This window comes from Cryptotermes secundus, unplaced genomic scaffold (assembly GCF_002891405.2).
Source record: "Cryptotermes secundus unplaced genomic scaffold, Csec_1.0 scaffold885, whole genome shotgun sequence".
Lineage (NCBI taxonomy): Eukaryota > Metazoa > Arthropoda > Insecta > Blattodea > Kalotermitidae > Cryptotermes > Cryptotermes secundus.
In genome coordinates, this window is record NW_019731235.1 from 515,059 (window position 1) to 529,152 (window position 14,094).

Below are 14,094 nucleotides of genomic sequence, written 5' to 3' on the forward strand. Positions count from 1 at the left end.
AGGTGAAGGAAAACACGACAGAGGCGCTGTCAAGCATCTCAAAAGATGAATTTAGACAATGTTTTGAAAAATGGAATAAAAGACTAGACAAGTGTATTAGTGTAAGTGGAGAGTACTTTGAAGGGGATTGAAGGTTTGTGCTTCAAATTTGAATAAATAAGTTTAAAAAAAAAAGTTTGGTTTCTTTTGGGTACCCCCTCGTATTTCTTAAGATAAACAGAATCAATTTTATGAGAATGTGATTCACTGGTACCAAAACTCATAAAGGCTGATTATTTCACAGCAGTGTACTGAAATACTGACAAGATAAATAAATATGCCACCAATTAGGAATGTTTAAATTCCTTAGGACTTCAAACACAAACTGGCAACAGTTGATGAGTTTCATTTAAAGAAAAGCATTTTTAAATCAGAGTATGTATGGCAGCTGATCATACTGGCCACATGGTCTACTGTGCACCAAGTCCTGAATTGGCCAAACAGTGGAAAAACTGGTTGGAATCCCACTCATGGTATGGTTGTATGTCTGCAATTTTCTCTGCTGTTTTTCCCTGACTATGCAGAAGACTTTCTAATGTACTACCTCCCACCCAAGGAGTGCTAAATCCAGTCAGTAAATTTAAAGTTTGCAGAATTAGAAGAGGCTAGCTAAACACAAGTATGTATGACAACATGAAACATCAAGACTAAAGTAATAATTTCTGTGTGAAGTGCTCTACCAGTTTTTGTTTCTGCTGTGTCAACTGACTGCACTTTTCATCTGAAGCCTGCAATTTCCTTTGAAGATCGCCTGTCTCCAGCTGAAACTTCTGTACCTCAGCTGTCAGAGCTGCAACCACATTCTCAGAATCTTTTATTTTCTGGGTCAGGTCTGTAAAATAACAAAGGAAGTTCACTCAGGGCTTATTGAAAGCAATATAAAATTAAATGAAACTAAATTATTGTATTCTATATGGATTAATATTCACTGAAACCATATTTAGCTCTCCAACCATAATCTATTTTAATAAAGTATCACAGCATAGTCATTAGAATAGAATGTGCTAATTATGGTACATGGTAAAGCACCTTATATCTCTGAAAAGCTGCTGCGTTGCTATGCAACAAGTGAATAAACAAACAGCTGTTTCTGAGCAACGGCTCCATAAGCACATTCCTGCAGAAATGAACTTGCATGCAACAACAGCAGAACAATATTTTTGATGTGGCCCATGCTGAGGAGTTATAAAGAAGACAACTGGGGCAACCAGTCAGTTGGGGATGGCAGTTCAGTTCAGCTCTGCAAGGGAGGCTGAGAAGAGATGGTGATTGTTCAGTTGAGAATTGAAAGTCCAGCTGTGAATAAAAGAGTTAGTTGCAAGAGTGTGGGTGTGAAAAGAAGAATTTGGGTATGCTGTAGTTACAGTGACTGTTATAAAATCTGTTGCCAATGTAAGACTGGTGAAGGATGAGAAGACTTAGCGTGTGCTAATGATTTGCAAAGTGTAGAAAACAGTGAAAGAGCTGTAATTAACCGTACTTCTTAGTCGTGGTTTATAAGTTGTCAATAAATCCATTCACCAGTCCATCTATAGTCACACATACTATGTGACAGTATGAATACATTTACAGCAACAATCAGACTTTGTAACTCTAGTATATTTCTTACTGGGTACATGTGTTCTTACAAGCATACTTACTTTGTGTTTTCTCCTGTTGAACCACAATATCTGCAGCTTTCACGTTAAGCCGTTCCTTCTGGACCTCAATATCTCTTTTCAGCTGCTTAACTTCTGATTCTTTCTCTTTCAAGCATTCCTCTGCACTTTTCAGTAAACATATCTTTTCTTCAATCTCCTTGTTATGCTGCTCTTTTGCTGCAGCATATTCTTTCATAATCTCTTCCTTGAGTGTTGCTAGCTCTTGCTTCAATTTACTTATTTCAGAATCCCTTTCCTTAATTTGTTCCTCAAGCTTCTGTATTGTTGCATTTTTGGCCTTGGAGTCATTTAAATGTTCTTCAGTAATCTTTGATAGTTCATTCACTCTCATCTTTAATGTATTTTCACTGGTTTCTAGTTGTTTCTTCAATACTGCTTCCAGTTCATTCATAGCAGTAGTCTTTTTGTCAAAATTCTCCATTCTTTCTTTCAACAAATTCTCTGTCTGTTGATTTTCTACTTTTAATTTTTCTATCACTTTTCCTTGCTCTTTGGCATGTTCAGTACTTCTGTCCAGTTCTTCAGACTTTACTTTCAAAGCTACTTGAATCTGTTTAACCTCCTCTTTTAAAGCTGCCTCACTTTCTCTCAGCGTCACTATTTCCTTTTGTAAAATTTCAGATTTCGCTTGGACCAAATTTGTAGCTTCCTCAAGCTGCTTTTTAAATGTATCAGTTTCATTTCTCTGTTCTTCTGTTATTTTAGCAACTTCTTCACACTTAAGCTTCAACTGATTTTGAGTTTCATTCAGTTCTTTTTGTAAGTTCTGAAGTTCAGAAGAATGCTGCCCTGTTGATTCTTCTAATTTTGTTCTCATTGCATTATTAGACTTTTCATGTTCCCTCCTTAACCTTTCAAGTTCATCATTATATTCTTTATTCAGTTTATCTGCTTCCTGACACTTAATTTTAAATGAATTTTGAGCTTCTGCTAACTCTCTCTTCAATTTGTTTACTTCTTCACTTGCTTTCTGATTTCCTGTTTCCACTTCCTCATCTCGCAGCTTCAGTGCTTTTCGAACATCATCCAATTCCTTCTGTTTCATGTCCAGTTCATCTTTGTAGTGTGCTATTGCTTCCTCAGCTTCAAACAGTTTATTAGATTCTTGTTCCAGTAACTCAGACTTCTGTCTCTCCTCAGACAAACTCTTTTCTAGCTCTCTAATCCGATCTTCACAAACAGCATTAGCAGCCTAAAAGTAATACATACATCAGTCCCACAGATGTCACATGTGAAATTAGCATTCCTTCAATAATGATCCAAACAGTGAATCAATACTTACACACATCTTGAAAAATTTTTAAACCGAAAAAACAGAATTGTATTTTCGTGCTTAGGGAATATGAAGAATATAAATTCTTTCAATTTAATATACATTTTGATAGTTATTCTGGTAAGATGTACCTTTCTTCACTAATACACATCAAAATTCAAAAACAAAAAAGGAATACTATGTAATTATGAAAGTTAATAGTGGAATTGTTCCAGTTTCCTTTAAACACCTTTCTGACATGAGAGGGGAAGAAATGAAGACAGAGTATCTCAGTATTAAAAAGCAACAGGCCGTGAAGGCCCATAGGGTTGTTAGACGTTGAGGGTCCCACATTATGTAGACAATCGGCTCAAAGATGGTGGTAAGGTTGTCAGCCTTACACGCCGGCCGCGCTTTACTCCCCAGGAAAATTATTTAATTAATTCCTGGAATATCTGTTATACAATAAGGCAAGTTATTTTCTTAACACAAGAATTAATATATAAAACAGCTCTAATCTGTTTTGGATTTTAGGTTATCACAGCATTCCAAGAAACTCTTTGTACAAATGTTTAGGATTTACAGCATGTAATGTATTTGTACAATTGTTTGTTTTTCCTCCTGAACATTTAATTCTAACGTATGTCAACAATTTTTATAAATGAGGAATGTAGTAATAATAAGTGCTGACAGAAATTAAAGGGTATGGGTATAATGAATGTATGTTACCATATGTATTATCTATAATAAAATTTGAACTTTGTAGCAGCAAATATATAAACAAAAGCTATGTATTTCTAAAGTCTTGGATTAAATTTAGGAATCCAATAACTTTCTCTTATGAATAGTAGCATTACTATTTAATTACTGAAGCCCTAGGATTAAGAAATTGGAAATTTCTATAATATACATATGCATCAAATCCTACATATCAAAATGTGTACAAATTTTAAACTGACAATAAAATATATTAGTGTTGATTTCATTTTATAGTTCTGAACTGTCTACAACTAACAATAGCATTACTAAGTTGGTTGAAACTGAAATTTAAAAATACCGAATATACAATGTAAACAGCACTTCTTTAGGCAAATTGTGTACATCAGTTTAAATCTGAATATTATATAAAGCAGCACATTTTTATCTAATAAATAGCAACATATTCAAATTATACAAATTTAATTTTCTAACAGCCATAATAGAAACTACAGCTTAAAAACAACTATATGGTATGCTCAAAAATGGCATAAAAAGTGTATAGGAACTACATGCCAGGGTTGTAAGAGTGATACAATGAAACAAACTGACAGCTGACCAAATCCACTTCAGCTTATTCCACACAACAGCACAATGGTATATAGGCTGTCACAGTAGTTCACTAATCAGCCATTGTAGCATTACAAAGGACACTAGCAACACTTACACAGGGTATAGCAGTGTCTTCACTGCTGTTGAAATGAAGCCTACTACCTACCAACATTTATTTGGGATAATCACATGCATATGTTGCAATAGGTTTTTTTTGCACTTTTCACCTTAGCTGTAAGCACTAGAAGTGCATATAAAGACAAATTCACACAGTAGCTGTAAAGTGTAAGCAGTCCAGCTAACAGAATAAGAGACAAACTATGCTGTAAAGACAGTTACAGACACACATAATTCAACACAAAGTCATTTTCTACTCACATCCTGCTCAATTCTCTTACTCTGAAAACAAAAGTACAAACCACTATTTTAATTCTGATTTGCTTCATTAACTTACAATTTTTAGGTATTTTCAAATCTATGTACCAAACATTTCAATAAAACTTACAAATTTCTATAAAAAATTATGATGATGTAAATGTTTACCTCCATATCGCATTTAGTAATTGCTTCCTCTTCAAACCTAAATTGCAAATCCTCAACTTTTCTTCTCTCATCTTCCAGCTGGCTTGTCAACTCCCCCTTTTCCTTTTGTAGTCTTGACAAGACGTCTTGGATATCCAACAACTTAGCTTCTGATTCTTCTCGATACTAATTAAACAAAGTTCAAAATACTGATCAAATCAAAATTAGTATTAATGTAAAGCAAGGTAATAATGCTAGCAAACCGAGAAATGAACTGTCATCGACACTGACCCTGATGATGGTGGCACATCAAATCTGCAATACATCAGTTTTTATCACCCAAGATGATTTTAGTAAATATCTCTGCAGTGAAAGCTTCAAGTCTTATACAACAAACACAATGAAAAGTAGTTCATCTGACTCACTTTTTGGACCATGTCAGATGACACAGGCAGTAATATTTCTGAATTGCATTTAATGGGAGGGATGTGCCAGTTCAAGTACTGGTTTGTGCACCAAATCTCCTGCAGGGTTTTTTGTAATTTTTCTCAGTTCCTTCATGTGAATGCTGGGGCAATACCTTTAAATTGGCCACAACCCCATACTTTCATGTGCAGTTACAGCCATTATCCTTTCTCATCATTTGATGCAAAAGAACTGCTTCATTTGATAGAGGGTAGTTAAATAACCCACCACTCATCCATGTATCTCCTGATATAAATTTGTTACCCTGACTATGAATTCTTCATGTTATTTCTCACTTTCTCCAGCAAAATGTCAGGGAATTACCTCAAAAGATCATGACCAACTCCTTACAGTTCTCTCCAACTTCATCATTCCATCATCCTTCCAAATCTCATTTGATTCTGACCTCTGTAGGTGATATAATATTCTTAAAGTAACTTACATAATGGCTGGCAGTAATAAAACGCTTAATAACAGACCTTATTACGTGCCGTTATTACCTTCCTGAGAAGCTCTTTGGGAATCAAGTGCATTCAAAGGTCATGTATTAGTCTTTCACTGTATACAATCAACATCACAAGATGAAAATGGGTTTCAGGGTTCTAACAACATACAGTCCGCAAAAACATTCAAAAGAATAAAATTGTTACAAAACACATCCTTGGATGGCAGATGGTATTGCCAATGAAAGGATACAACCATGCAATGATTGACTGTTTATTCAATCTTCCTGCTTATTAGGTTTAGTGATTACTTCAGTGACTTACTCCACAACTGATTTATTGTATGAACTGAAACAATGGCCTGAAGTGAAATGCAATGCCTCTGGATGGATGATTATTTAGTCATTTCTAAACATTTAAGCTGCTCAGTTTATGTAATGTTAAACAACCTGCTACAAGTGTCAACGATAAATTAGGTCATAGAATAAATCAAATGTGGCCTGTTTTAAGGAAACTGCTTCAATATATTCCTGGAAGCACTAAAGAAACAAACAAAAAGACAATATTTCATTCATAATAACTAATATATGGTATGAATTTGAAATGTCTGCATCCAAAATGTGATTCAGGAACATTCCTGACAGCAGTAAATGGATATATGAATAATTTTAATATACCTGCTCAAATTCCTGCTTATAAGCAGCAAGCTTTTGTTCAGCATCATCTGCTTGGCTGGCTGCTCTTGTAACTTCTGCTCTTTCTAGGTCTCGTTCCTTCAATAGCTGTTCGATGTGCAACTCTTTCTCGCGCAGTACATCCTGAACAGCGGTAACAGATTTTAAATATAATACAATAAGGTAAAGGTAAAGCTGTCCCTGTGCTTGACTAATTAAGCACTACACCATGAAGGCGTATGGAGGAGTGGATGTATAGATCCATATTTTCTTGACTTCGGCAGTAGCTGGAAATGAGTGTTCAGCTTCATGGACCGGCCGCTTTAGCTCCAGGGAAAGAGCTCCCAAGTAGCCACTGGATAGGAGGTTGGATGGACCCCAGAGCCGGTCTGGACAATGTGGAGAAGAGAAAATTCTTGACCCGCCTGGGACTTGAACTCCAACCCCACGGTCATCCAGCTCATAGCCAATCGACATAATAACCACACTACCAGGGTGATTTCAATTTCCTGATTCATATACACAGAACTCTGACAAATATAATAGAGTACTTAATTAAAATATTACAATTTATTTGAAGCTGGGATAGCATAGTTGGTATAGACTGGCTTATTGGCTGGATGACCGAGGGGTCAGAGTTTGAGTCCTGGTACGGTCAATAATTTTCTCTTCTTCACGTCATCAAGACCAGCTCTGGGGCCCACTCAGCCACCTATCCAACAGGTACCACGGGCTCTTTTCCCGAGGGTAAAGCGGCCGGGGCGTGGAGCTGATCACTCACCTTTAGCAGTGCCAAGATCAAGAAAATGTGGATCTATACATTCACTCCCCCATATGTCTTCATGGTGTAGTGCTTAATCAGGACAACTTTACTTATTTTTATTCTTTGAACAATTTAACATTTTGTGTGTACATTCTCAGTCTGGCTTGCTGACATTTTCAACAAATTTGTTATTGAATATTTGAAGGATGTAATTCTTACTTCTAACAGACACACAAAATGTAAAAATAAATGAAACATATGTGATACCAATTATGAAAAAAATGAAAGGCCCTACAAATGTTGCATAATACAAACAGCCTGAGATATTATACTACATCCTGTTCACAACTATTCAAGCATTCCTGTATCTGCACCAGTAAGAATGCAAAGTTTCCTTTAAGTACCATGCCTTCCAGCCATATGGGGCATGAAAGGAAAACTCTGACATCTCAAACCTCACATTAGATGGATATGAGTAGTAATTTTCATTTTCCAACTGTTTTATCTTTCAGTAAAGCTTCCCTGGTGTCCACTACATGAACTGAAAGGTAAGTCCCAGTTGCAATCTGAAAATAAATTAATTACCCCTGCCAGGAATTGAACTCTCATCACCAAGCAAGTGGCCATTTAATATGCTGACTTCAGATATCCTGGTTTATGCTGTATTAGTACATTCACCTATCAAAGACCATGGTAGCATACTTTCAGTTCTTGGTGGTCACATTAGTGTTAGTACACGGATGCATTCATAATGCTGAATAAATGGTTCATGTTTTTGAAAAAGAAATTTGTTTTTCTTGGAGGATGACACTTGTTTTCTACATTGCTCCCTTTTACTTCTGGGGGTGTGCAGTAGCACAGTTGGTTGAGGCACTATGCTACAAGTTGAAAGGTTGCGGGTTCAATCTCGAAGAGGTCACTGGATTTGTCAATTCACCTAACCCTTCCAGCAGCACTATGGCCCTGGGGTCGACTTAGCTTTTAACAGAAATGACTACCATGAATCTTCTTGGGGGGGGTAAAGGGTGGCCTGCACGTAAGGCTGACAACCTCACCGCCATCTGTGTGCTGATTGTCTAGAAAAATGTGGGAGCCTCAACATCTCACAACCCTATGGTCCTTCACAGCCAGTTACAGGAATAACTTTACCTTTTTACGTTTACCCTTTTAGTTTCGCTGAAATTCAAATCATATCAATAACTTACTAGTGTAAATATAACCTTATGGATGTATTTATGTTCAATTTTTATATTGAATGGAGGCACAGCCAAATTGCACCAAACACAGAATCTATAAGAAGTATTTAAAACATATTTTATTTTATATTATCACATACAGCAGAACGCCCAGGTAATATTTCTTCTGTTTACATTTTCCCCCATTTACTGTTCATTTTCAATGCTCCAAAGTAAACTATCTCAACGTTAAATTACCTCCGTTTAAGATCCTCCTAATTCTGGTGTTATAGCTCACTGCTACCAAACAAATCTTAAATAGAGCTTTTTACTTTATCATATTTAGAACTCCATTCACCTGCTAACACAATCAAATCACTAATGGTTTATGGAAAACACACAAGTCTACTTCAGTGTCTTACCCCCTCCCCCAAAAAATGTACTGCAATCACATATCTGATCATATATTTTGCATATAAGTCAGAGTTCAGTGTATTTCCTTACACAAAGGAGCTAACCTATTATAGGTTTATGTAGCCAATGGTTGATTTAGTAACATAATGTATTAATCCATTAATAAGCTAATTCCAAATGTGGTGTAATTCAAACTATTTCAAAACCTTGCAAGCATTGTGATTCCCCAAGCTACAATAACAAATTAATGTTTCTATAATTTTTCAACCGTTTTATTTTTGAAAGAAAATAAGCTTGCATAGGCTGTGGTGTGAAAGGGGGGCAAGGGAGAGCAATTTTTGTGTACATACATATTTAACTCTTCATAGAAAATGTGAATCAAAGCTAAAATATACCTCTAATTATTTAAACTAGGATGGATAGAGATATGCATGGGCCCACAGTTTGTCTTCATCCACTGATTCAAGATATAAACCTTGTCCTTGCCAGACCAGGCATCATGAGTCATAGCTTTCCTGAACCATAACAGCCATAATCCTCAATTCATTATTTTCAGTCAGTGACTTTGTCTGTAGAGCCCGCACTGATCTATCTATGACATGTGCTAATGTACTGTCTGCTGGAAAGATGCATAACTGTTTTCTTCTTCATTCAATTTTTTAGAGGAAACTCTGAAATAATGCAGATACTACCCTGAATTGTTATACAAGAACATCAGGGCTTATGTGTCTTCTAACAGTTGTAGCAAACCACACACTAATTCTTGTTTCCAGGAAGTTTTGTCCACGAACAATTCTTCCCACATATTTAAATGTTATTAAACTCTTTGTCAATGTGTATTATTAATTCAGTTCTAATAAAACATAGTTCTCCTAAACACAGTAAAAATACTTAATGTTTGTTGTAAACTGAGAGGCCACATTGTTAATTCAGTGATCACAGCACTGTAATCTTGATGTGGGGGATTCAGCTGCCGTTACAACTGGTGGGACTCGGGGATAGAATTGAATTTAAAAAATAGATATCACCAAACATACAACTGATCAGAGAAGAGCACCACACACAAAAAAGTGGGGAAGCAAAAAAAGATAACCTGAAACACTGGATGAATATTTGAATGAAGAAAAAAAAAACTGGACAAAACATCCATGGCCAAAAATTTTGAATCACAAAAACATAAAAATTTGATTGGAAAATACAAAAATTAATTAAACATCCTAGGATACACCACAAGACTAGGCAGAAATCTGAAAAACTGTTGGTATTACAGAGTATTTACCACAGTGAACGCTACTACAATGAGGGGAATCACCTAATATTGTGAATATAGCTATGGTGTTTTATTCAATGTAATGTTATGTTTATATTTAATTTAAATCTGGCTAATTATTGGGAATCAGACATGTTACTGCCTCTCACAATTAACAACCACCAAAGATTTTTGAACTACACGAAAATGTGGAATCTCCTTGCTTTGTTCTACCTTCATTATTTGTAATACAAGTCATCACATATTTTTCTTTTATTCTATCCAATTCTTTATTTATGTGCTGAGTCAACAGCCGCAAGGCCAATTACAGACAGAGCACAGTGTAGATAAAAGTAATTACATTATCATAAATATAAGAGAAATAACATTATCAGTTACACAGCATGACAAAGTTTCTGATGCACACCAGCTGTGACTCTTTTTGAAGGCAACCCATGCTAGTCATGCTACTGTGAACTACAAGTTTGGTACATACAAATCCCTTAAGCAATTACAAATTGCCCTCACAACAGTTTCATTTAATCTGAATGTAAATACACTGTAACCCTATAAATCTACATACTGGTAGTTAAGAGATGAATTTTCACTTTGAATTCAGACAGAAGGCACTGCACCATGCCAGTTATTCATAAGTAATGTGTAAATAAAAATTTAAGCTGGTGGAGAATGAACCAAGCAACAATCATTACATAATTTGTAGCATAATTTTGATTACATTCAGTAATAGAACAGAATCATAATAATCACTGGTATGAAAAACCATACAGCTTATCTGACATCTGCATTTTCTCTCATACAGACTGTGATCATACTGTCCTTTCCAAACATATTAGTCTCTATAGATTTCTTGTCCAAATTCAACTGATATACATTTATATTAATAAAATGGTGGTACATTGAAGATGGGAGGGAAGGCAATAAAATGCTGGAAAATTTTCTATCAAATGAGTTGCAAACTGCAGATGGTATGCACCAATCTGACAATTAGGACACTGAACTTTCATTTTTGTATCTTAGTGACAGAATGGCCATTTCGTGCTGTGTAAGTACAGTACAATGTTATTTCATACTTACCCTTCTTTGTGCACTTTTGTTATTGTTCAGATATTACCATCTTCTGTGAAGTGATGCCATGCAGTTTGATAGACAGACATTAAATCTGTGAACAATCCTCCTTGCAGCATCTTTAGGATAGAAGAGTAAGCCATGCTAAGAACAAACCAATGGGAGCAGTGTAACTAATTAGAAGAATTAGAAGAAAAGAATCGTGAAAAGTAACTAATTACTTCACGATTCTTTTCTTCTATCTTCAGCCACTTTCAATGACCCCATTCAGTTGCACCACACCAACTGGTTCACTCTCAGTCCATCCTCCTTCCTTTATTCTCCATATATCACTGAAAATATTTCCTTGCATGGCTTACTTTTCTACCCTGAAGATGATGACAGCAAGTTCCTTCAAAACACATGGTGTCACAACTCAGAAGATAATAATCTTCATAATCACTGCATTAAGATCCACAAAGCTCATAGTTACTGTTCATTTGGTCACTTTAAAACAATACAACTACAGACAGGGACACCAAACTCAATACAACTTGTAATGCTAAGAATTTTGAGACTGAGAAGGCAATTGACTGTCTAATGTTAAACTACAAAATTATCTGTATTATAATTCTACTTCACTCTTTGAATTATAAAATATCTATAGGCATTAATTAATCATCATTCAAAACCAAGAACATTGCCGCTCTAACCATATGTTCTTAAATAATTTTTATTTCAGACCTGGATTATGGGCCCCTTAAAAACAAAACTTCAAACTCCTAAGCACATATAATGTGTTGTGCCAAATGACTAGCTGTAATTGAATAAAAAAAAAGTATTCACTTCAGAATACACTAGCAAATTTAAAATCAAAATGTCTTTTGGGAAAATGAGAACAGTTTGGACACAACCATTTTAGCACTCTGTAAATGGAGGACTTGATTATTTAAATAGATAAAATGGTACTCCTTACCTTGTGGTTATTTAAAGGAAAGGAATTCAAGGGAATGTAACAGGAATATTTATTGTTACAATTTTAATAAACATTTTATAATAAATTGTGTTTTACACAACTTTAACACATTTAACATACAATACACATATAAAATAAAATTTGGCCACAATAGTTGTATTAGCTCAAGATAAAAATCATATAAGTAAAAAGTAAAGCTATCCCTGTACCAGGCCATGAAGGCCCCTTCACAAAATAAACTGCTAACGGCAATATGTGGAAAATCATAAATAAAAGTACCTTACATAAATACATCCATGTTACATTTAAAGCATACTTCTTTCTCAAATGAAAACTCTTTCAATGAAAGTAATATATTTATATATAAATGGAACACGAAAGATGGCAAATGAATTTATGTCCTTACCTGGAGCGAAGACTTTGTAGAAACAGAAGTACATGGCGTTCGAACGCCAGCTTTCTACAAACAGAGGAGTAGGATTGCACAATATTAGTATTATCAGTCAGGAGACAAAATGAGAAAAGTAAGTTAACAAAACAGATACATGCAGGTAATAATCAAACAATACAACCATTCATTCCAGTTGGCAGAAAAATACTCTGTCCACAGCAAAGAAATCAAATATTTATATTTAAGTAGAGCAATTTCATGCTACTTCCAAAATAGAATTTATAATAACTATGATTAAATTATTTTAGTTACAAACCATTCAAAAGGTGCAACAGAAAAAATAAAACATTCAAGGAATATAAAAGTATTAATAATAACAAATCATACCATGCTTTGATAACAAGCATAACTAATATAACAAAACAAAACCTTTGGGCTGCATATTTGGCATTTGGTTCACTTATTCAGTTATGAGATGGTTAATTTCATAGAATCTTAATTCATGACCCATGCATATATATAGTACATCAATTATTAAGGCAAACAAATTATATACAGTTTTTAAACGTATTATCTTCTAGGATGCAACACCATGTAGACCAGCAGAAGTTGACTGTTCAGAGAAACATACTGCCTCCATCTCCATGGTCAAAAGAAGCCAAGCAAGTAGCCAGGAAACACTTTTACTTCTCAGCTCTTCTTGCTGTCTACTGGTTGGCTTACTCTTCAACCCTGTATTAAGAGGCATTAAGTTCCTCTGAAACAACAATGAACTTCTACTGGACTAAATGGTTTTGCATCCAAGAAAATGGACCTCTATAGTCACTGCTGTGAGAACCTCAAACACAGTACATATATTTTTTATAATAGTAACCATAAAGCACTAAGAGTAGTGTTATATTAGCATAAAGTTTGTTAAAGCTTACCACCATATCACAAAGTAACTTGAATTATGTATTACAAAACAATCCTTGTAATATTTAACTGACAGAATTCCTTAAAATGAGGCTGTTAAATGCCATTCAAGTCATATCAAAATACATTAGGTAAGAAACCATCACCAATAATATATTTAACTACAGCATTTAACATGTTATATACAAATATTACACTGTACTATGGCACTTTAGCATTCAGAATAGGGTAATAATGTTTTATGGGCATTCACTTGCAATTGCAGAACCCATCAATTTTGCTTCGATTGTTGTTGTTGTTGTTGTTGTTGTTGTTATTGTCATTATTATTTTCTCTGTTACTATAAGAGTCAGTCAAAAGTCAAAACAACATAGCTCTGAATGGCAGGATGACAGATGAGTGATGAATCAGAAAGGATTTTAAGGAAGCGGTAGGAGCATACTTAAGGCACTAATCCTGGAATTTGCATAGAGGGACTGAGGAAAACGAAAAACCTCAGTCAGGATAGTGTGTGACTCAGCCAAGATTCAAATGGAGTACCCCACCCCCTCGAATAAAAGTCTAGACTCTTACCACTATTCTAATCCAGTCAGTGATGGTGAGAGTGGTGACAATTTTTTTGTATTAGCATTAATCTCCTTGCTAATGTAACACCCTCAGTCTTCAGCACCATAATGGATGTGAACAGTTTTATCACAGTGCTAAGAATTGTAAGCTAATAGAAATGGTTACTGTCAGTTCTGTGAATCAAACACAAAAACAAATGCATTGAGGTAAAGTAT

The 14,094-nt window shown here is 35.0% G+C and overlaps 1 protein-coding gene across 11 annotated transcripts in view; it reads right to left on the minus strand.

Annotated features, from left to right (window-relative positions):
* LOC111866616 (CAP-Gly domain-containing linker protein 2) overlaps positions 1-14,094 on the minus strand; it is a 133,898-nt gene that overhangs the window by 15,086 nt on the left and 104,718 nt on the right. For 9 of the 11 annotated variants that reach the window (XM_023855746.2, XM_023855745.2, XM_023855740.2 and 6 more), the window contains 6 exons: positions 12,413-12,466; positions 6,368-6,508; positions 4,804-4,968; positions 4,639-4,659; positions 1,680-2,892; positions 720-871 (listed from right to left, as the gene is read on the minus strand). In XM_023855746.2, the coding sequence (XP_023711514.1) occupies positions 720-871; positions 1,680-2,892; positions 4,639-4,659; positions 4,804-4,968; positions 6,368-6,508; positions 12,413-12,466 (1,746 nt within the window). The remainder of the gene's footprint in view (positions 1-719; positions 872-1,679; positions 2,893-4,638; positions 4,660-4,803; positions 4,969-6,367; positions 6,509-12,412; positions 12,467-14,094) is intronic. The other 2 variants (XM_023855744.2, XM_023855741.2) reach the window with 2 other exon arrangements.